Consider the following 22,554-nt stretch of genomic DNA (forward strand, 5'->3'; position numbering starts at 1 on the left):
CATTCCTAATATCTCTAAATTAAACTATACTAAACTAATTGTTAGTGCAAAATGTGCTGTATACCAATACCTGTTCATTCTATTCTACCTCCCAAATTTATTCCAAATTTGTCATTAGAACGAGTTTAGGAGGCACAATTCAACATGCTAAAATTGCTATGTGTTTAATACTACCAACTAGTTGCTATATGGTGTGTTTAATACTACCAACTAGTTGCTATACGGTGTGTTTAATCCTACCAACCAGGGGTGAATTTCTTGGCAAACATCTTTTTTATTCTCCTGGGATAATTATGGACAGTCCAGTCGCACTAACTGTTAAGTTACAATTTTATCAGTACCCTTGCCCTAGTTTTAATTTAGTTCATTGTCACCTGTACCAAGTGACACTGAAAAGCTTTTGTTACATGCTAACCAGTCAGCAGAAATACTATAGATGATTACAGTCGAGCCATCCACAGTGTGCAGATACATGATAAAGGGAATAATGTTTAGCACAAGAAAAAGTCCAGTAAAGTCCGATTAAAGAAAATCTGAGGTTCAGTAGTGAGTAGATAGGAGTTAGGACTGCTCTCTAGTTGTTGATAGGAGGGTTCAGTGGCCTGATAACCACTGGAGAGAAACTGTCCCTGAATCTGGAGGTGTGCTTTTTCACACTTCTGTACCTCTTGCCTGATGGGAGAGGAGAGAAGAGGGAGTGTGAATCTCATCCTTGATTATGCTGCTGCCCTTGCCGAGGCAGCGTGAAGTTTAAATGGAATCAATGGAGGCGTGGTTGGTTTGTGTGATGGTCTGGGATGCGTTCACAATTCTCTGCAATTTCTTGCGGTTTTGGATGGAGCTGTTCCCGAACCATGCTGTGATATGTCCAGATAAAATGCTTTCTATGATGCATCTGTAGAAGTTATTGAGAGTTGCTGGGGACATGCCAAACTTCCTAAGCCTTAACTCTGTGATAACAGGAAAATAGCCTACCATTTGGCTCCCCCCTCTACTGTTCTCCCCTCCTGTACTGACTCTCCATGGAGTGCAGTTCCAAGACTATCAATAGTATGTTGATTCCTGGTCCAAACGTTTATTGTCCATCTATATGCCAGGGAGATGAAGGAATCAAGCCTGAGGTATTTTGACCACATCCATGGTTTTCTGGGATGGAGCGTGGAATAAGAATCAGGAGCAGGAGCCAGGCTGTTCCTTTCACCCTCCCTAACCCACAGCACCCCTAACCCTAACCCAACTGATGACAGAAGGCATGGCACCGGTCAACTGCCCAAATTAATTTTGCTAACTGCACGAACAATTGTTTCTGCAAGTCTGATATGCAATTAAATAATTGTAATAGAGTACAGAAAAAGAGAAGGAAGATATGATTGTAGAATGAGTTTCATTTCACCTCTGCTTGGTTTGCATGTATTATCACATTTGCCATTCCTGATTGGATTTACAGCTCTTTAATCTTCTTCAAAACTTAGGAAATAGGTATTTTACACTGGGAAATTCTGTAATAAGCTTCACATCAGGGATAAAAACAATGCTTAGTTGGTAACATGGGGCATAATGACAATGTGTGTGTTTTGTGATGATTTTGATGGTCACTGGATCTGTAGAAATATCGTAGCTAGACACAAAATGCTGGAGTAACTCAGCGGGACAGGCAGCATCTCTGGAGAGAAGGAATGGGTGACGTTTCGGGTCGATACCCTTCTTCAGACTGATGGCAGGGGAGCGGAAGGTACATAGATAAGGAAGTGTATAGATATGGAAGTGTATGGTGTGAAAACAGGACAAAACAGGAGCTAGATAGAGCTCTTAAGGATAGCGGAGTCAGGGGGTATGGGGAGAAGTCAGGAACAGGGTACTGATTGAGAATGATCAGCCATGATCACATTGAATGGCGGTGATGGCTCGAATGGCCGAATGGCCTACTCCTGCACCTATTGTCTATTGTCTATTGTCTATAAAGGGAATGGAGATCAAGGAAAATGTAGAATAGATCATCGTTAGTTGGGAGAAGGTAAAAACAACGCAAACAGAGATAAAATGTAGTCAGAGACAGTAAGACTGGTCGGAGAACTGGGAAGGGGGAGGGGATGGAGAGAAAGGGAAAGTGGAAATATCGTGCCCTTTCACTGAGTCATTAAGTCGTGAAAATGTTGAATACGTCTGACCCAATTGAAGAACAGAAGTGTCTGCTGCCAAACTAACTGTGGCACAATGGCGCAGCCGATAGAGTTGCTGCCCAACAACATCAGACACCCAGGTTCGATCCTGACTATGGGTGCTGTTTGCACGGAGTTTGTATGTTCTCCCTGTGTCCCCACAGGTTTTCTCCGGGTGCTCCGGTTTCCTCCCTCACTCCAAAGACGTACAGGTTGTATCTCTAAAAGTCTAAAATAACTAAATGGGCAGCAGATTAGCTGGTACTGGAAACATTGCTGGTACTCACCGCCATAGACTACTGTGTTAAAATTGAAGAGTATGATGAGTTCAAAGGGTTCTATTTGTTCCGTGATAACCATAGATTCTGCAGAGATCTCTGTGAAAACAGCACTCCCCGCTAACCTCAACCTCCTTATGTACCACTATCATTATCAGTGGCCATGACTAATATAGAACGTATACTGTATAAAAGAGTTCTGGTGATTGCCATCCACCACACAGTAAGCATGCTATCCAGACTTGTAAGACTCCACTATTATGGCAGCCAGCATCACCAAGGACCCACACCACCTTGGTCATGCTCTCATTTCACTGGTGCCATCGGGAAGTAGATGTAGGAGTCTGAAAACCATGACCTGCAGGTTCAAGAACAGCTTCTTCCCAACGACCATCAGGCTCCTGAACACTACAAACACCAACCAAACTACGAACTATTAAACCATCTTGGTTGCAGCTTGGACATTGGGCTTTTTTGCACTAATATTGGGGCTTTTAATTTCTTGAACATTTTATGTTTATTATGTTGTCCATGAGTACAGGCACTTCGCATTTTACATGGGCATTACGGGCTTGAAAAGCAGCGCGTAGATCAAAAAGCGCATAAATCAAACATATGTTCATAAATTCATGTTCATAAGTGGTAGGAGCAGAATTGAATGGCAGAGTCTACTCTGCCATTCAATCATGGCTGATCTATCTTTCCCTCTTAACCCCATTCTCCTGCCCACCACCCCCGCCATGTAACTATGCTGCCAATTTAAATTAATGAGGGTAAATCACATCATACTACATTATAAAGCTTTCCCTTCCATCTGTACAATGTTTTATCTGAAATTTATGATGCTAACCATTGGAGCATAAAATGGAGAAAATTATCCGTTTATGTTCCCTAATTGGAAAAATATATCCTAAAGGCAGATACATTTCAACATATAACCTAGTAGCTGCAGGCAATCATTTGAGTCTTCTTTCTGTTAAGCAAAACTGAACTTTCAAGATAATTTAAAAAGCTGATGCGTAGTTTGCCGGCCTTAAACGTAAGCCCGTTATTCAAAAAATAGGAGCACGTAAATGAAACTTCAGTAGCAAATAGTCAAGCTTGTTATTCCAAAAGTGCGTAAAGCAAGCACGTGTAAAATGTGACGTGCCCATACTGTGGTTACAGACTGGTTATGCTGCTGCAAGTAAAAATGTAATTGTTCTGTTTTCGGTACATTTGACAATAAAACACCTTCCTGACTCTTGACTCTTGGCAGATGGATCTTGGCTCTGTTGAAATTTGTCACGTATGAAATCCTTCCTGACTTGCTGTGCAATTGGGTTTGACATAATATTTCTATTCTTGATGCCTGCCACACCCATCATACCAACCCCAACCCGTCATTGTTTCTGCTTTACACGATCGGCAGCTTTGGTACTGAACTGTACTTAGAAATGTTGATGTAGGGTGGCGTGGCGGTGCAGCAGTAGAGCTGCTGCCTTACAGCACCAGAGACCCAGGTTCAATCCTGACTACGGATAATAGTCTGTATGGAGTTTGTACATTCTCCCTGTGACCATGTGGGTTTTGCCTGTGTGCTCCGGTTTCCTCCAATACTCCAAAGACGTACACGTTTGTAAGCTATTTGGCTTGGTGTAATTGTAAATTGTATCTAGTGGGTGTAGGATAGTGTTAATGTATGGGGATCACTAGTCGGCACGGACTCAGTAGGCCAAAGGGCCTGTTTCCACACTGTATCTCTAAACTAAACTAAACTAAACTACAATGAAGGATTAACGTCCACATAGATTAGGTTCCTGTAAAAAAGACTGGATGATTGAACCCAAAGCCATGTTGGAATCTGGTGAATTGAAATTCATTTAAATAAAGGCCGAGATAGAGTGGATGTGGAGAGGATGTTTCCAGTAGTGGGAGAGTCTAAGACCAGGGGGCACAGCCTCAGAATAAGATGATGTACTCTCAGAATAGAGATGAGGAGGAATTTCTTTAGCCAGAGGATGGTAAATCTGTGGAATTCATTGCCACAGACAGCTGTGGAGGCCGTGATTGGGTATTTTTAAGGACGAGATTGACAGGTCCTTGATTAGTAAGGGTGTTAATAGTTAGGGAGAGAGGACAGGAGAATGGGGTTGAGAGGGAAAAGTAGATCAGCCATGAGTGAATGGCAGAGTAGACTCGATGGGCCAAAATGACCTAATTTTGCTCCTATATTTTATGATTTTGTGATCTGATCATCTTGATTAAAAAAAAGTAACTATGACAATGAAACTCAGTCACTCAGTCCCAGGGCAATTGTGGACAGACGAATAAGTGTTGTCCTTGCCAGCAATGTTTATATCTAGTGAAAGAATTAAACAGAACTTGTCCCGAGCATGTCGGATAGTGCGAGTGTACGGAGATGGCTGGCCGTCGCGGACTCAGTGGGCCGAAGGACCTGTTTCCGGACTGTATCTATAAATTAAATGAATAATCTATAGACACCTGTCTCACTGATATACAACCTCATTTATAAAGGATTAACAGGACTCGATGAGACAATCCATGTACAACTGGGGCTGCGGAAGTAGAAGTCTACTTTCCTATGTCTGGGAATGTGTGCTAACGTTGATGGAGGCAAATGTGGGGGTTGATGTTGCGGAGTTAGCTATTTATTACTACGATAGCAGGAGATGTGCCGACAACAATAATGTTACCTATTTAAAAACAGTTCAAGGTACTTCTCAGAAGCGCAATCAAAAAAACGTTGACAATAGGTGTAAGATGTTGGTACTCGGAAAGGCTGCACTTGGTGGCAATGCTTTAGATGTCACTCAAATTCAGAATCACCATAACTCTAAGTGACTCGTATAGATTTTTATGCAGTAGTTTAGATTTAACTATCCTGAACTTATTGTATGTTTCGGGAATTCTTGCCAGACTGCTTAGTAAGTAACTGACTCTGCCCGCTGCACAATGGGCTGCTTTAAGTATCCCAGCACACTCCATCTCCAAGTCATTGGCTAACATAGTGCTGACCCTCAGTTCTCTGACTGAGAAATGTAACCAAAGAGCAGTGCTCAACTACTATCTTCCTCTTTGGTGACCCTTGGACTATCCTTGATCTTACTTTGCTGGCTTTACATTGCACTAAACATTATTCCCTTATCATGTATCTGTCCACTGTAAACGGCTCGATTGTAATCATGTACTGTCTTTCTCCTGACTGGTTAGCACGCAACAAAAGCTTTTCATTGTACCTCTGTACAAGTGACAATAAACTAAACTGAGACTTCTCAGTCAGATGGGCGTCACGGTGGTGCAGTGGTAGAGCTGTTGCCTACAGCGCCAGAGACCTGGTTCGATCCTGGCTAAATGTGCCGCCTGTACGGAGTTTGTACATTCTTTCTGTCACCGCATGGGTGTCCTACAGGTGCTCCAGTTTCCTCCCTCACTCCAAAGACGTACAGGTTTGTAGGTTACTTGGTTCGGTAAAATTGGCCCTCGTGTGTAGGACAGTGCTAGTGTATAGGATGATCGCCTGTTTCTGTGCTGTATCTCTAAAGAATAAAGCTGTAACATGTGAAAAGAGGGCTGAGATCTAAAGGAGGAGAAAGTGGTGGAAAAAGCACCCCTCAAAATTATATCCTGGTCGAATATTTTAATTGTATATCCTAATATTACTAGCTTTACTTTAATCTTTGTTTATTCTGTGTCTGCAATGTGCCTTAGAATATTGTCATCTATTAAGCATGCGAATCAAATATTATTATTTTTAAATCTATGATGACGCAAATCCAAAAGTAGGAAATCATGTGGATAAAAACATACAAGCTTTTTGTTCTGGGTCACTCAACTGTAAGTGTCATTTGGCATATTCCAATTATTTTCAAACTCTAATGGCATATATGTGGATGCATTCCCATTTGTTACTGGCAGACGAGGTCTAATACATGTGTGGGAAGGAACTGCAAATGCTGGTTTGCACCGAAGATAAATACAAAATGCTGGAGTAACTCAGCAGGTCAGGCAGCATCTCAGGAGAAAAGGAATAGGTAACATTTTGGGTCGAGACCCTTCTTTAGACTGAGAGTCAGGGAGGAGGGAAACTAGAGGTATGAAAAGGTACAAAGAACAAATGAATGAAAGGTATGAAAAGAACAAATCAAAGCCAGCAATGATGATCAAGGAAAGGCGGAGCCCACAATGGTCCAATATGGTAACGAGGGGATACGAACAGTGAAATTCAGCAGGACGACAGTGAAACTAGTAGGAAAACAAGTGGGGGGGGGGGGGGGGGCTGGTGGGGAGAGAGAGAGGGAGTGCAAGGGTTATTTGAAATTAGAGATTTAAAATTTTGAGATTGTAAGCTGTCCAAGCGAAATATGAGGTACTGTTCTTCCAATTTGAATTTAGCCTCACTCTCATAGTGGAGGAGGCCCAGGACAGAAAAGTCAGTATGGGAATGGGAAGGGGAGTTAAAGTGTCTGGCAACCTGGATTTCTAATTCCAAAATTAACCTCAGTGACAATGAGACAGGAAAGACAAAGTCATGAGGCAGGAATGCTGTTCTCCTAACCTACTCCCTCCCTCCCTTACAAGTATATTAACCATTGAAGACAACAGAATTGGGTTTGCTGTGACGCCCATAGTCATTACAGAATCATGATCTGTTTCCTGTCACTAATGGACGCGTCATTTGGAAGCAAGCAGTAAGTAACATCAGCTCATAAAAACATGTCAAAGTCTTCTGGAATTACTTTCCACAATTTAAAGACAACATTCTAGGTTTAAATCTGACATGAAAGGGGTCGAGGAGCATGGTGGCTAAGTCACTAGAATGGAAGCACAATGATCTTGATTGGTAATCCAGACACCAGAGTTCAAACCCCACCACATCAGATAATTAAATGAACCATGGAGTTAAAAAGTTACGATCAACAATGGTGGCCGTAAATCTACTAGATTTATGGAAACACCCACTGAATGTCCTCCACATAAGGAAACCTGGCCATCTTACCCAATCTAGCCCAAGTGTGACTCCAGATAGCAAACGAGGTGATCCTTAATTGGTTTCTTCAATGACACACCATTCAAGTGTAACTGATCCTTGCAAGTGACTAGTCTCAGGCCATGAATGAATACATAAAAAAGCTGTCAAAAGGTACTGGTATAGGGTCATAGAGTCATACAGTGTGGAAACAGGCCCTTCGGCCCAACTTGCCCATGCCAACCAACATGCCCCATCTACACTAGTCCCACTTGCCAGCGTTTGGCCCATATCCCTCTAAACCTGTCCTATCCATGTACCTGTCTAAATGTTTCTTAAATGTTGGGAGAGTACCTGCCTCAACGACCTGCTCTGATAGCTCATTCCATACGCCCATCACACTTACGTATCCATATCCCAATATGAAATGCAAGATTATGTTTGCGGAAGACAGAAAAAATAAATCATTTTAAGGAACGGGTTGGTAATAGTGGTTTGCTTCTACCTTTGGTACAGTAAATATATGGAAGTCTGGCCCCAGGGGGGCCTTACTATTTGTTCATTGATATTTATGCCTCACCATAACTGTACTTAGATGCACGTGATAACAGATGAAAACAGCATCATTATTCTCAAGCCATTTATATTAATGGGCAGATTGTCAGCATGGAACAAAACACCGCTTAAAGAGCGTTATTCTAAACAGGATAATGTGGCACACTGCATTATGCACGAGTTGGAAGAAATGCAGAGAACTGGAGGGTTTCAATTGTGCATGCGGTGAAATCAAAACAAGTCTTTGTGCCGCTTGTAAAATCAAAACAGGCTCATATCGAGGAGACAAGCTTTTGTCACTAATGGACACATCAGGGGGAACCAAGTAGCAAGTAACATCAGTTCAGGAAACATGTCAAAATCTTCTGGAATTACCTTTGACAATTTAAAGGCCATCAGTCAGAAATACAAACATTTCCACCTGCTCTCCTTTTAACTTATATCTCTATTGGCACTTCCACCAAAACTACTTTGGATTTCCTCAGAAGTAATTTATTTCTTTCTTAACTGATAAAGGATCAGTGATAAATGGGAACACCCTGGCTTTGAGGAAAGCAAATGATGGCAACAATGCGAGAAATGGAAGCAATGTTGGATTGCTGATGAATTGTTGTAAGTTCTAATCCACCCCAAGAAAGTTTTGCCTGTGTTTTTTACCCCCAGTAACTTGCTTTGATTCCCTTGATGTCTCCAGCCCACCAAACCAACACGATAGATTCCGTCTGAGTTGATCTCAGCCGGTGAGGTGGTAAGTGCACAATACTTTTCCCAGAGTCCAGTGGGGAGGTGGAAGATGTAAAATCAGCCAAAGTTCTGCTCCTGATTTCTATCAATTTCCCCGGTGGGATGTATGGACAGCAGGCGAGGATAGGATTTAGCTCAAAATGTAGAAACAGGTTACTGCAGATGCTGGTTAAGACACAAAAAAAAGGACACAATGTGCTGGAGTAACTCGTGAGACCAGGCAGCATCTCTGGAGAACCATGTGATAGGTGACGTCTCGGGTCGGGACCCTTCTTCAGACCGTGGTCTGAAGAAGCTCCTCAATCCGAAACATTACGTATCCATGTTCTCCAGAGATGCTGCCTGACCCACTGAGTTATTCAGGCACTTTGTGTCCAGTTTTTTGTAGGGTTTTGCTCACCTGTGAGGATTTCAAGTGATTTTATCAGAAGGCTCATCAATCAATGCTCACACACAAAGAACACGGAACACATTCACACGTGAAGAATGGTCACTTGTCTAAAGCACCAGGAAACTGTGCCTTGGGGAAGAAAGGAAAGCTGGAGTATAAATAACACCACAATCCTTTTTATTCATTTGAGCCATTGGATGCTAAAGGGCTTTCAGCAGCAGTTATGCACCTCGACATAACCTGGTCTTGGGCTGCACATTATATTTATACCACACACTGAAGGCTGATGGCTAAGAGAAGGAGGAAATTCTTCTATTAAAGGATTTTAATTATTCTATTAAAAGGAAGACTGCCTTGAAGCTCAAGTTAGATTCTTAGAATACATGGGTAGGTATGTGGCATTCATACTTAGATCAGATATGATATTGCACGGCAAAGCAAGCTCAATGACCCTCTCCGATCTTTACGAATGATGTTGGTTTTTTTAGAGATAGAGCATGGAAACTGGTCCTTCAGCTCACCTGATCCATGCTGACCTTTGCTCACCTGTTCACAGCTGATCTGGGAATTTTGGAGGTTTTTGTATTGAAACTGTCACTGGCACAGCATTAGAGTTGCTGCCTTTCAGTGCCGGAGACCCAGGTTTGATTCAGACTACGGGGTGCTGTCTGTACAGAGTTTGTATGTTGTCCCTGTGACTGCTTGGGTTTTCTCCGAGTGCTCTGGGTTCCTCCCACGTCCCAAAGACATGCAGGTTGGTACTAGTGGGAGAGTTTAGGACCAGAGGCCATAGCCACAGAATAAAAGGACGTACCTTTAGAAAGATGAGGAAGAATTTCTTTATTTAGAGGATGGTGAATCAGTGGAATTCATTGCCACAGAAGGCTGTGGAAGCCAAGTCAATGGATATTTTTAAGGTGGAGATTGATAGGTCCTTGATGAGTAAGTGTGTCAAGGGCTATGGCGAGAAGGCAGGAGTATGGGGTTGAGAGGGAAAGATAGATCAGTCATGTTTGAATGGCAGAGTAGACTAGACTACATCTGGTCTAATTCTGCTCCTACAACTTATGAACTTATAATTGGATTCTGTAAATTTACCCTAGGGTGTAGGATAGAACTAGTGACCAGGCAATCTTTGGTCGGTGCGGTTTCTGTTGGCTGAAGGGCCTGTTTCCACACTGTGCTCTAAATTAAACTAGACTAAATGGAATGCATTGATCACAGCAGCAAGATTCGATTGATTCTCTCAACTGCATATGCCATGAACAATGGTAATGTGGTGCTTGTGGGCTATCTAGTCCCTTATTAATTGATCTATAGATTATATCTCACCGTGGGCTGTGATGGTTTCTACAGCGATCAAAAAGAGGACCAAAAATTGGCTGTGAGGTTGTGGGAGAGATTTGAGTGACATTTGAATTGTTCTAGCCCCACTTTATTGGAATTATTTGACTTGCTTACTGGATGTACTTCTCAATTAATATAAGGTAAATAATTATTGAAGCACCAGTGGAATAGCATATGCAGTCCTAGCAAGCCCTCAAAGTTAAAAATTACACTGACATAAGCAAGGAAACCATACAAACATGCGCACAATATAACAGCAAGCAACTCCACTACCTGGATAGTAGGAATTCTGTACTTCTGGACTCTTCAGTGTATTACTCTTCACAGAAAATGAGGATGGTGAGGAAATGGCTGAAGGAAAATGCAAGAGCTGTTCAGTGATAGAACATGGAGCGTAGAACAGTACAGTACAGGAACAGATCCTTCTGTGCTGAACATGATGCCAAGTTTATCTAATCTCCTCTGCCTGCACATGATCCCTATCCTCCATTCCCTGCATATCCATGTACCTATCCACTTGTAAATACCACTGTTGTATCTGCTTCTTCCTCTCTGCCATCAGGCTTCTGAATGTCCTTCTATAAGCTAGGGTATTCTCTGATTCACCTCTACCCCATTGCAGACATTGGACTTTGTCTCTGGAACTGATGCGCAACAATGCTGTGAACTGTATTCCGCATTCTTCGCCACACCTATTGTACTAGAGTTTGGCTTGATTGTATTTGTGTTCAGTATTATCCGATCAGATTGGATAGCACGCAAAACAAACTTTTCACTGTACCTTGGTACACATGACGATAACAAATCTAAACCTAAACCGCTGTTTTACCTGCCTCCGCCACCACTCCTGGCAGCACATTCCGGGTACTCACCATTCTCTGTGTGGAAAACTTTCCTCACACATAGCTTTTAGATTTTGCCTCTCTCACCTTAAAGCTATACCTTCTAGTCTTTGACATTTCCATTCTGGGATAAAGGTTCTGACTGTCTACCCTATCTATGCCTCTCATAATTTTACATACATCTATCAGGTCTCCCGCAACCTCTCGCATTCCAGAGAAAATAATCCAAGTCTGTCCAACCTCTCCTTGTACTAATACTCCCTAATCCAGACATCCTTCTGATTTAGAGAGATTGAGAGCACCTTCATAGAAAGATGCAGCATGGAACAGTATTGGCCCTCTGTGCCGACCATCAATTTAAACTAATCTTAAATTAATCCTCTTTTTAATTCTGTAGGAAGAATATGCAGATGTTGGTTTACACTGAAGCTTACAACCCAGTGTTATGAATATTAACCTCTAATTTCAAGTAACCCTTGCTCTCCCTCTCTCTCTGCCCTCCCCCACACTGCTGTCCTGCTAGTTCCACTGTTCACATCCACATATCCCTTCGTTATCACCTCTACTACAGCCAACGATGGACCATTGTGGGCTCCACCTTTCCTTGGTCATCGGTGTTGGCTCTGGTTTGTTCTGAACCTTTTCATACCTCTTGCTTCCTTCTCCCCTGATTCTCAGTCTGAAGAGATGCTGCCTGACCAGCTGAATGACTCCAGCATTTTGTGTCTATCTCCCATTTTTTAATTCCTCCCTTATTCTCATCACCCCCCCCCCCCCCCCAGATTCCACTCCTCACCTACATACCCAGGTCAATCTACAGTGACCAATGAACCTACCAATCTGCATGTCTTTGGAATGAGGGTGGGAACTGGAGCACCCAGAGGAAACCCACACACGGTCAAAGGGAGAACGCGCAAACTCCACACAGACAGCAGCATCGGTCAGGATTGGACTCTAGTCTCTGGTACTGCTGTGAGGCAGCTCTATTAACTGTGTCACTGTTAACCACCCTAACCAAGCAAAGGAATATCTTCTTAACTCACCTTTTCCATTTGGATTGTGTGTATCCATGAAGGAAAATGCCTCGTCACAGTTAGTCCCTTGCTCAGTAAAACTCTTGTCCATTGAGTTTACCATCACCGTCATCTCTTGCCGCGTACTGCTCAGTGTATCCTTCCGCTTCTTCGCTAGTTTTCTTGAAATACGAAGAGGGAATAATAAAGAGCATTATTTTTTCATGTCTCCCAAGATTAAGGTCTCCGAATTACCCACCTACGGTGTAAGTTGCCAAGGAGATTTTTTTAACATTTGCTCAATATCAAAATAACTGCAAGCTTTCCAAATTTGGAACGCTGCAAAAACAACGGTGTACTTAGGATAGACACAAAGAACTGCGTTTGCTAGTTTACCAAAAGAGACACAAAGTACTGGAATAACTCAACGGGTCAGGCAGCACCCCTGGAGAATATGGATAACTGTAGAAGGGCCCCCAACTGAAACACCACCTATCCATGTTCCCCTGAGATGCTGCCTGACCTGTTGAGTTACTCCAGCATTTTGAGACTATCTGCCATGTAAGAATTAGGATACATGCTTAGAAATAATTTTTATACAGGAAGTGATTCTTCCAAAACAGCACATCAAAGTTGTACAGTCAGCACAAGAAAATAACATTCAATGGGAATAAAAACTACTGTAATGCTTGTGAAAAATTCAAGCGTACACTCATTTGTGTTTATTCAAGTTAAAAGCTGCTTCAACAAGGTAATAATAACTCCAATCACATAGGACATGATACAAATTGGATGGGAAATGAGCATTACTGATTATCATGCCCATCGGATGTAGTATTATATCACCAATTAGAAAATTGGTCCTTGGATCCAGAATGATCATTAACGGACTTTACTGGATGTTATCTTGCACTAAACGTTACTCACGTTATTCCCTTTATCATCCATTTGTATGCTGCGGACGGCTCGATTGTAATCGTGTATAGTCTTTCTGCTGACTGGTTCGCACACAATAAAAGCTTTTTGCTGTACCTCGGTACACAAGACAATGAACTAAACTCAAACTCATGGACGTCGAGAACGTAAAGGTCAAGTTACTAAAACAGCGCTGGGGATATGGAGGGATTATGAGTGTCTACTTTGACCAGGGATTTCACATTGATGTTAAACATCCTCATGTGTAGTTATGATGAATGTATGAAGACATTGTTTCCATTGGAAGCAAAACACAACGTGCTAGAGGAACCCAGCGGGCTAGGAGGGAATGGGCAGGTGACGTTTCGGATGTGGGCCCTTCAGACCTATGAAGGGAGATTTACTGTGGAGGCCCTCAGCATGGTCGAGGTGTCATACTATGTACCATGTAAGAATTGGGTAACTAAGAAATCCAAGCAGATAGAGATGAGCACCATGGTACATTAATCATACTCCCTCACTTAATAAGCATCATGCACCCTCTTAACAGCTTCTAGCAACCTACACACTAAACATCAGTGACTTGTGTACACTTAGATCCTTGAGAATGATCCTTGAAAATCTCTCACCATTTTACAAATACTCTTCCTTTCTGTTATATGGACCAAAATGGATGACCTGATATTTTTTCAAATTATTCTCCATCTTTCGTGTTCTCCCCCAATCATTCAGTCTGTTCACATGTCCTTGAGATCTCTTTATAACCTCCCACACTCAGAATTGTCAGCAAACTGCATTTGCTGGCCTTACCTTCCACTAAACATTATTCCCTTATCATGTAACTTATCACTGTAAATGGCTTGATTGTAATCATGCATTGTCTTTCTGCTGACTGGTTAGCACGCAACACAAGCTTTTCACTGTGCTTCGGTACACATGACAATAAACTAAACTGAATTGAAACTTGAGAATTGACAACTGGTCTTCTGAGCCAAACTGTTGATGTAGCTAGCTGGAGAGCAAGAAGAAACAACTAACACTGGAAGGTACTGCTAGAAGGTGATAGGGGGTAAGTTTAATGGAGATGTGCGGGACAAGTTTTTTACACAGAGAGTAGTTGGGGTCTGGACGCTTTGTCAGGGCTGTTGATGGAGGCAGATATGATAGTGGCATTGAAGAGGATTTAAGATAGGCACATGGAAGTGCAGGGAAAAGAGGGATATTGATCATGTCATGCAGATGAGATCAGTTTAACTTGGCAATATGTTCAGCACGAACATTGTGGGCTGAAGGGCCCATTTCTGTGCTGAATCATTCTTTTTTCTATGATCTCTGTAGCAGCCCATTAGTCCCGGCTGGCCAAGCTGCAACCTTCCCCCCATTGACGAACTATACACTGCAAGGACCAGGAAGCGAGCGGGCAAGATCATCTCTGACCCCTCTCACCCTGGCCATAAGCTATTTGAAGCACCTCCCTCTGGAAGGCGACTCTGGACTGTCAAATCCGCCGCAGCCAGACATAAAAACAGCTTTTTTCCGCAAGTAGTAACTCTACTCAATAACCAAAAGTCTGTAGTCTCTTTTCGCTCTGGTTTATTTCGCTCACATGTTTAAACTGTAATGTTGTATACTTAATGTTTTATGCTTTACTCTTAATTGTTTACGGTATGTTCGTGTTGTTACTTGCGAGCGGAGCACCAAGGCACATTCCTTGTATGTGTACATACTTGGCCAATAAAACTTATTCACTTCACTTCTAAAATAATCAGTTTCAATGCTCTGTAAATTAATTCCAATGTTAGCAATCATCTTGCATCGTTACATTGTTTGCAAAGCTGTGGTCGCCAACTTCTCTGCGCCGAATATTATCCTGGACCGATTTCCCTTTCTGGAAGATGATGTGAAGGATTTTGTATAAATGTCTTTGCTAAAAAAATGATTTACTCCAATTTTTATTCCATTCTATTTGCAAAGCTAAAGAATCCTTTCAGACATAAAAGTCAATCTGAATCATTGATTGAACAAAAATGAGAACTTGCTGAATAGTTACCCAAGCCTTTAAAATCTTTCCTTGTATTTCGACCTTTCTGCATATTCCACCACAAATTAGATCCTCTGCAACTGAATGATTTGGGTTATATTCTGTCATATCATAACACTAAATGATTTAGAGGGCGTTAAAGCCGAATAATAGCATTTCGTAAGCCTCAGGACTCATTTAAAAACCGCAATTCTCAATAGCTGCTCTGCTGTAATAGTTTGCTCTAAAACGATGGGTTACACTTGGTGATATCTTGATTTAAATCAATTCTACTTTTTAAGAGATTGCATCTGAAGTGCTCTTGAATCATGATTGAAATTTTCCAGGTATAGCCAGCTTTACAGTATTTCCATGATTGATTTCCCTGACCTTTTTATAACATAAATACCCCCACTCATTCACAATTCATATACTACAGGAACAAATAGGTAAAAGGTTACATACACTGACGTGGGCAGGACACAATACACACACACAGTGTACAAACCGAAACTCAAAGACATTGACGTGGGCAGGACATAACACACACGCACACGCGCACGCACGCACGCACGCATGCACACACACACACACACACACACACACACACACACACACACACACACACACACACAGTGTACAAACCTAAACTCAAAGACATGATCAGGCACTTATATAATTGCAAATTCACCTATATATTCATGCATCTATTCAAATCCAAACCATGTGTGAGCCCACATTCAAATAATTCTGCATGCACCAACGTAATCCCACTCACGCACACCCATTATCTTGAACAAATACATCTGGAATAATTTCATTGCTCCGTTTCTTTTTAGTTTAGTTTATTTTACTGTCACGTGTACCGAGGTACAGTGAAAAGCTTTTGTTGCGTGCTAACCAGTCAGCGGAAAGACTATACATGAATACAATCGAGCCATCCACAGTGTACAGATACATGATAAAAGAAATAACGTTTAGTGCATGATCTGAAAGGAGATTAAGAAGAGCTTAGAGTAAAAAATGCTACTGTTGGATAGAGGTTTAAAAGAGTGGAGTGATTGTAATGCATGATTGAATATCCTCTTCTGGGACCAGCACACAGAGAGTCATCTGGCTTGGGCGCCATCTTGAAATGCCTATGACAATGAAACACTCTTGATTCTTGACTGTTGATACCCACACAAACCCAAGCTCACCCACCTAAAGGCATTCTTGGGCACCAACACCAGATCAAGCAATCACCCATGCAATAAACCATTGCCACCAACAGCCACACCCCTACAGAGACTGACACTATTACACATTTATAGGCACCTCGTCAACCCAAACTGACACACCTATTCACATATACAATTGTCTCAATGATCTGAAGAGCTTCAGGTTGTCCAGAGTTTGTATAGAGTATCAAATACATGACATCCAATTATTTCCGTTTTGTTATTCTCTAACTTTTTAAGTGATGTTACAATCGTTCCTATATACAATGTTGTTTGATCCTTTCCTTGCCCATTCCTCTTGCTCTGAAAAGACATGATCAACATCCAAGAGGTGACCACGGGCCAGAAACATTGGACACCTCTCAGAGATATCCGCAACAAGAACCAAGGGTTGCATCACAGCTTGGTTCAGGAACAGCTCTGCCCAAGGCCGCAAGAAATTGCAGAGAGTCGTAGGTGTAGCCCAGTCCATCAGACAGACCAAATCCCCCACTGTGGTGGCCATCTACACCACCTGCTGCCTCAGAAAAGCAGCCAACATAATCAAAGACTTGTCCCATCCTGGTCATTCTTTCTTCTCCCTGCTCCTGTCAGGCAAAAGGTACAGAAGTTTGAAAGTGTGCACCACCAGTCTTGGGAACAACTTCTTCCTCTCTGTTATCAGTTTCTGAATGGTCCTTCCATAATCTAGGGCACTGTCACATCCACCACATTGTGGATATTGGACTTTATCTATGGAACTGTCGCACTACCATGCTGAGAACTATAGTCTGCACTCCGTATCTTTCTCCTTCACTATCTATTGTACTCGAGTTTGATTTGATTGCATTTATGTTTGGTATTATCTGATTTGTTTGGAAAGCGTGCAAAACAAAGCTTTTCACAGTACCACAGTGCACATGACAATAACAAACCTGAACTTAACCTTACTCCCTTCCATGACCCCTGAAGTTTCTTTGGTCTTCAGGGAATGGGATGAACTTCCATTAGCTAGAAGTACAAGGGTGGCATGCACACGTGGACACCAGTCCCTCTTGAGCCTGTCCCTTCAAGTCACCTGCTATTGTAATTGTGAAATATATTGTCAGGATTTATCTTATCGCCTCCTGCTCTTTCTATGACCAGAATGTCCTGCACGATGCCTTTAAAGTTCTCTAGTTTTCTCAACCATACACACTACAAATTATAGCAATAATGGACGTCTTTCCATAATTCTATTGTGTTGCAACACAAACTCACATTTATCATTTAAGCAGCATTTGCACTCAATATGTTATATAATTTCTGTTGGCTAATCTACCATCTAATGTAAAAAAAGCAACAGGAAGCTAACAGATTAACCAATGTATAATTTATGTGTAAGAGAAGTCACTTTTAATGCCTCGGTTCATGCTGCCTTTAATGTACATTAGAGTACCCTTGGTAGCAATAATCATACTTAGCTCCATAAATAAATGCAGAATTAATATTCTGAGCTCAATGAAAAGATGAGACATGTTAATGCAATTATTTAATTCCAAAGAATAGCAAACGCATAAATAAGACATTTCTAAGCTGATTTGGTGTGTGAGCATTTTATACCACATAATTAAAAAATTTCGTTTTAATGCAGTAAACTAATTTCTTATGTCAAGTTAATGGTTTGGAAAACATATTTCCTGCTCCTCAGCAGACATGATGAGAGGTCCCAGCATGCAAGAGTTCTGGAACATTGATCGAGACACATGAGTTTGAATCCAACATGACAATCAAGGAATTTAAATTCAGAGAATTAAAAATAATAAAGAGTCATAGAGTTGTACAGCTCAGAAACAGGCCCTTCATCCCACTACAGGATTGATGAGGGAATGGATGAGGTCTGTTATCTAAACATAGCACAAAAAGTAAGGAAATTTGTGTTTGGTAGATTATTTATTTGTTGTAACAATGCTTCTTGGCAATAAATCTTATACCGTTGGAAAGCCTGTTTATTTCCCTTTTAAATGGTGCCACATTTGTAAGGAACATGCATTTGTCGGATGAGCAGCAGAGCTGAGTATATGGGTTGCGCCCATGAAAAATTTGCCAAATCTTCTCTGCCAATGCCAAACAGCTTATTCTGCTGTTGCTATTGACTCTTGTTTTGAGCTTCTGGTACCCCCAGGTGCTGACAATCAGGTGCCTGATTGGCACCTGATTGGCAGCATCTGTGAGCATGGGCCCTGCTACAGTGGTCAGTAGGTGTCTGCTCCAAGAATCGGCATGCCACGTTTGACTGATCTGGATAGGGCCCGTGCGATAGGGCAACTTCAAGCTGGTGTTCCGCAAAACCAAGTTGCGGCATTATTTGGAGTGAGCCCTAGTACCATCTCCAAAGTGAAGGCCAAGTTCCATATAACGGGGGATGTCAGAGACAGGCCGCGAAGTGGACGTCCCAAGAAGATGACACCCGAAGAAGACCGTTTCCTCACCCTGTCAGCACTTAGGAACCGTAGGCTGTCTTCTACAGATTTGCAGTCAAGGTTTGCAGGACGATATGGCCGACGGCTCTCTGCCCAGACAATTCGGAACAGACTGCACGCAGCCGATCTCCGGTCTCATAGGGCTGCCAGGAGGCCTGCCATGACTGCCCTTCACCATCAGGCCCGTTTGCGCTGGTGTCGGCAACACGTGCACTGGAACCTGAACATGTGGAGGAACGTTATGTTCAGCGATGAGTCCAGATTCTGCCTACGGCAGTTGGATCATAGGGTCAAAGTGTGGAGAAGACGCGGAGAACGCTATGCTGATTGCTGCACCGGTAGAGTAACATCTTTTGGTGGAGGCAGTGTGATGGTGTGGGGCGGCATCTCCCTCACTGGAAAAATGAGGCTTGTCATCATTGGAGGCAATCTCAATGCAGAGAGATATCGAGATGAGATTCTGCAACCAGTGGCAATCCCATATCTCCACAGTCTGGGACCGAACTCTATCCTCCAAGATGACAATGCTCGCCCCCACAGAGCAGGGTTTCTCAGAGACTACCTCCAGAATTTGGGAGTGGAGAGGATGGAATGGCCTGCCAGCAGTCCTGACCTCAACCGCATTGAACACTTGTGGGATCAGCTTGGGCGTGCTGTTCGTGCCAGAGTGACCAACACAACCACGTTGGCTGACTTGCGACAAATGCTGGTTGAAGAATGGGATGCCATCCCACAACAGTGTGTGACCAGGCTGGTGACCAGCATGAGGATGAGGTGCCAGGCTGTTGTGGCTGTGTATGGTTCTTCCACACGCTACTGAGGCTCCTGTTTATTAAATGAATAAATTGTTAAATTGCCAATATGTCTTGTTTCTTCAGACTTCAATCATCCAATCCACCAAACAACACCGAACAAGAGTTAATGGCAGAATAAGCTGTTTGGCATTGGCAGAGAAGATTTGGCAGATTTTTCATGGGCGCAACCCACATACTCAGCTCTGCTGCTCATCCCACAAATGCATGTTCCTTACAAATGTGGCACCATTTAAAAGGGAAATAAACAGGCTTTCCAACGGTATAAGATTTATTGCCATGAAGCATTGTTACAACAAAGAAATAATCTACCAAACACAAATTTCCTTACTTTTTGTGCTATGTTTATTTGGTGTTGGTATTGGTTTATTCTTGTCACGTGTACTGAAATAGTGAAAAACTCCGTTTTTTGAGGAATCCAAATTATACCATACATGAGTACAATCTAGCCATACACAAGCACACCAGGTAGTGCAAAGAGAAAGATAACCAGACTGAAAAAAATAGTGTTACATCTACAGGGAAAGTGCAGATGTACAACAAAGTGTGAGGGCTGCAACAAGGTAGGTTGGGAGATTGGGACCACTCCCTCAGCTTATGAGTGGTCTGTTCAGTGGTTTAATAGCAGCGGGGAGGAAACTGTTACTGGATCTGGTGGTACGTGAATTCAAGCTTTTGTATCTTCTGCCCGATGGGAGAGAGGAGAAGAGAGAATGACCTGGGCGTGAGTGGTCCTTGATTATATTGTCTCCTTTCCAGCAGCAGAGTGGTGTAGCAGGAGTCGATGTGGAGCGAAGGGTGTGGGTGGCTGATTTACGTTATAAACTGGACTACCTCTACAACTCTCTGCAATTTCTTGCGGTCTCGAGGAGAGCAGATGCCAAATCAAGTTGTGATGCATTCTAATAGGATGCTTTCCATGATGCACCTGAGGTAGAGATTGGTAAGAGTCATTGGAGACCTGCAGAATTTCCGTAGTCTTCTGAGGAAGTAGAGGCATTGTTGTGCTTTCTTGGCTGTGGTGTCAATATGGATGGGCCAGAACAAATTACATTTGACTTTAGCCAAGCCTTTGACAAAGTTCTGTCTGGTGGGCTTGTCTGGGAGGTTCGATTGTATGTGATCCAGGCAGAATGTGCTGATTAAATACAAAATTAGCTTGATAGTAGGAAACAAGAGGGAGATGGTAGAAGGGTATATTTTAGACTGGAGGCCTGTGGCAAGTAGTGTGCGACTAGAGATCAGTGCTGGGCCCATTGGAGTTCATAATTTATATAAACAATTTACTAATCTATAATTACAACAATTGTTTTACAATGGCACAGTGGCGGAGCTGATAGAGTTGCTATCTCACAGCGCCAGAGACCCAGGTTTGATTCTGACCTTAGATGCTGTCTGTGTGGAATTTGCACATTCTCCCTGTGACGGCATTGGTTTCATTCCGGGTGCTCCGGTTTCCTCCCGTATCCCCGAGATGTGCGGATTTGTAGGTCAAACAGCCTCTGTAAAATTAGCCCGAGTGTGTAGGTAGTGGATGAGAAAGTGGGATAACACAGAACTAGTGTGGACGGGTGATTGATGGTCGGCGTGGACTCAGTGGGCCGAAGTGGCTGTTTCCATGCTGTATCTCAAAAGTAAATTTGGACGGGAATTACAAGGCGGTTGGTAAGTATGTTAGGACGTTATGTTGCAGTGTATAAGAGGTTGGTGAGGCCGCACTTGAGGTATGGTGTATAGTTTTGGCTACTCTGTTATAGAAAACATATCATTATGCTGGAAAGAGCGCAAGAATGATTTATGAAATTTCCCAGGCCTGAGTTATAGAGGTTGGGCAGGCTAGGTCTTTATTATTTGGATTGTAGGAGCCTGACGCAGATCTTATAGAGGTGTACAACATAATTTTAGGCATAGATAAGGTTGTTGCACATTGTCTTTCTCCTGCGGAAGGGGAATCAAACCCCAGAGGACATAGGTTGAAGGTGAGAGGGAAAAGATTTAAAAGAATCCTGAGAGACAACGTCTTCACATCAAGGGTGATGGATGTATGGAACGAGTTGCCAGAGAAAGTGGCTGAAGCAGATACCACAACAGCATTTAAAAGACATTTAGACAGGTACATGAATAGGAAAGATTTAGAGGGATATGGGTCAAATGCAGACATATTTTAGTTTAGCTTATTGTCATGTGTACTGAAGTTCAGTGAAAAGCTTTTGATGCGTGCTAACCAGTCAGCAGAAAGTCAATACGTGATTACAGTCGAGCCATCCACAGTGTACAAATACATGATAAAGGGAATAATGTGAAGAGCGTTTAGTGCAAGATAAAGTCCAGTAAAGTCTGATTAAAGATAGTCCGAGGGTCTCCAAAGAGGTAGGTAGCAGCTCAAGACTGCTCTCTACTTGTTGATAGGATGATTCAATTGCCTGATAACAGCTGGGAAGAAACTGTCCCTGAATCTGGATGTGTGTGTTTTAACATCATCTTGGTTGGCATGGATGAGTTGAGTCAAAGCCAGTCTGAAGAAGGGTCCCGACTCGAAACACCACCTATCTATGTTCACCAGAGATGCTGACAGACCCACTGAGTTACTTCAGCACTCTGCGTCATTTTGAACCAAAGCATCTGTTTCTGTGAGATCTGCCAAAACACCCATCCTCAGCAGAATCCACTATCACTTGTCAGTTTCTGGTCCACCTATTCCCCTCACCTCTATTTACCAGCTTTCACTACTTCTACATCATCAGTCTGAAGAAGGGTCATGGCCCAAAACATAATCTGTCCATTCCCTCCACAGATGCTGCCTGGCCTTCTGAGCTCCTCCAGTACTTTGTTTATTGCTCGATGGATT

The 22,554-nt window shown here is 42.5% G+C and overlaps 1 protein-coding gene across 6 annotated transcripts in view; it reads right to left on the reverse strand.

The window, feature by feature from the left end:
* LOC144592686 (receptor-type tyrosine-protein phosphatase mu) overlaps positions 1–22,554 on the reverse strand; it is a 606,124-nt gene that overhangs the window by 118,336 nt on the left and 465,234 nt on the right. For 4 of the 6 annotated variants that reach the window (XM_078397499.1, XM_078397496.1, XM_078397495.1 and 1 more), the window contains 2 exons: positions 12,329–12,480; positions 10,717–10,794 (listed from right to left, as the gene is read on the reverse strand). In XM_078397499.1, the coding sequence (XP_078253625.1) occupies positions 10,717–10,794; positions 12,329–12,480 (230 nt within the window). The remainder of the gene's footprint in view (positions 1–10,716; positions 10,795–12,328; positions 12,481–22,554) is intronic. The other 2 variants (XM_078397500.1, XM_078397498.1) reach the window with 1 other exon arrangement.

The sequence above is a fragment of the Rhinoraja longicauda genome, chromosome 4, assembly GCF_053455715.1.
Source record: "Rhinoraja longicauda isolate Sanriku21f chromosome 4, sRhiLon1.1, whole genome shotgun sequence".
NCBI lineage: Eukaryota > Metazoa > Chordata > Chondrichthyes > Rajiformes > Arhynchobatidae > Rhinoraja > Rhinoraja longicauda.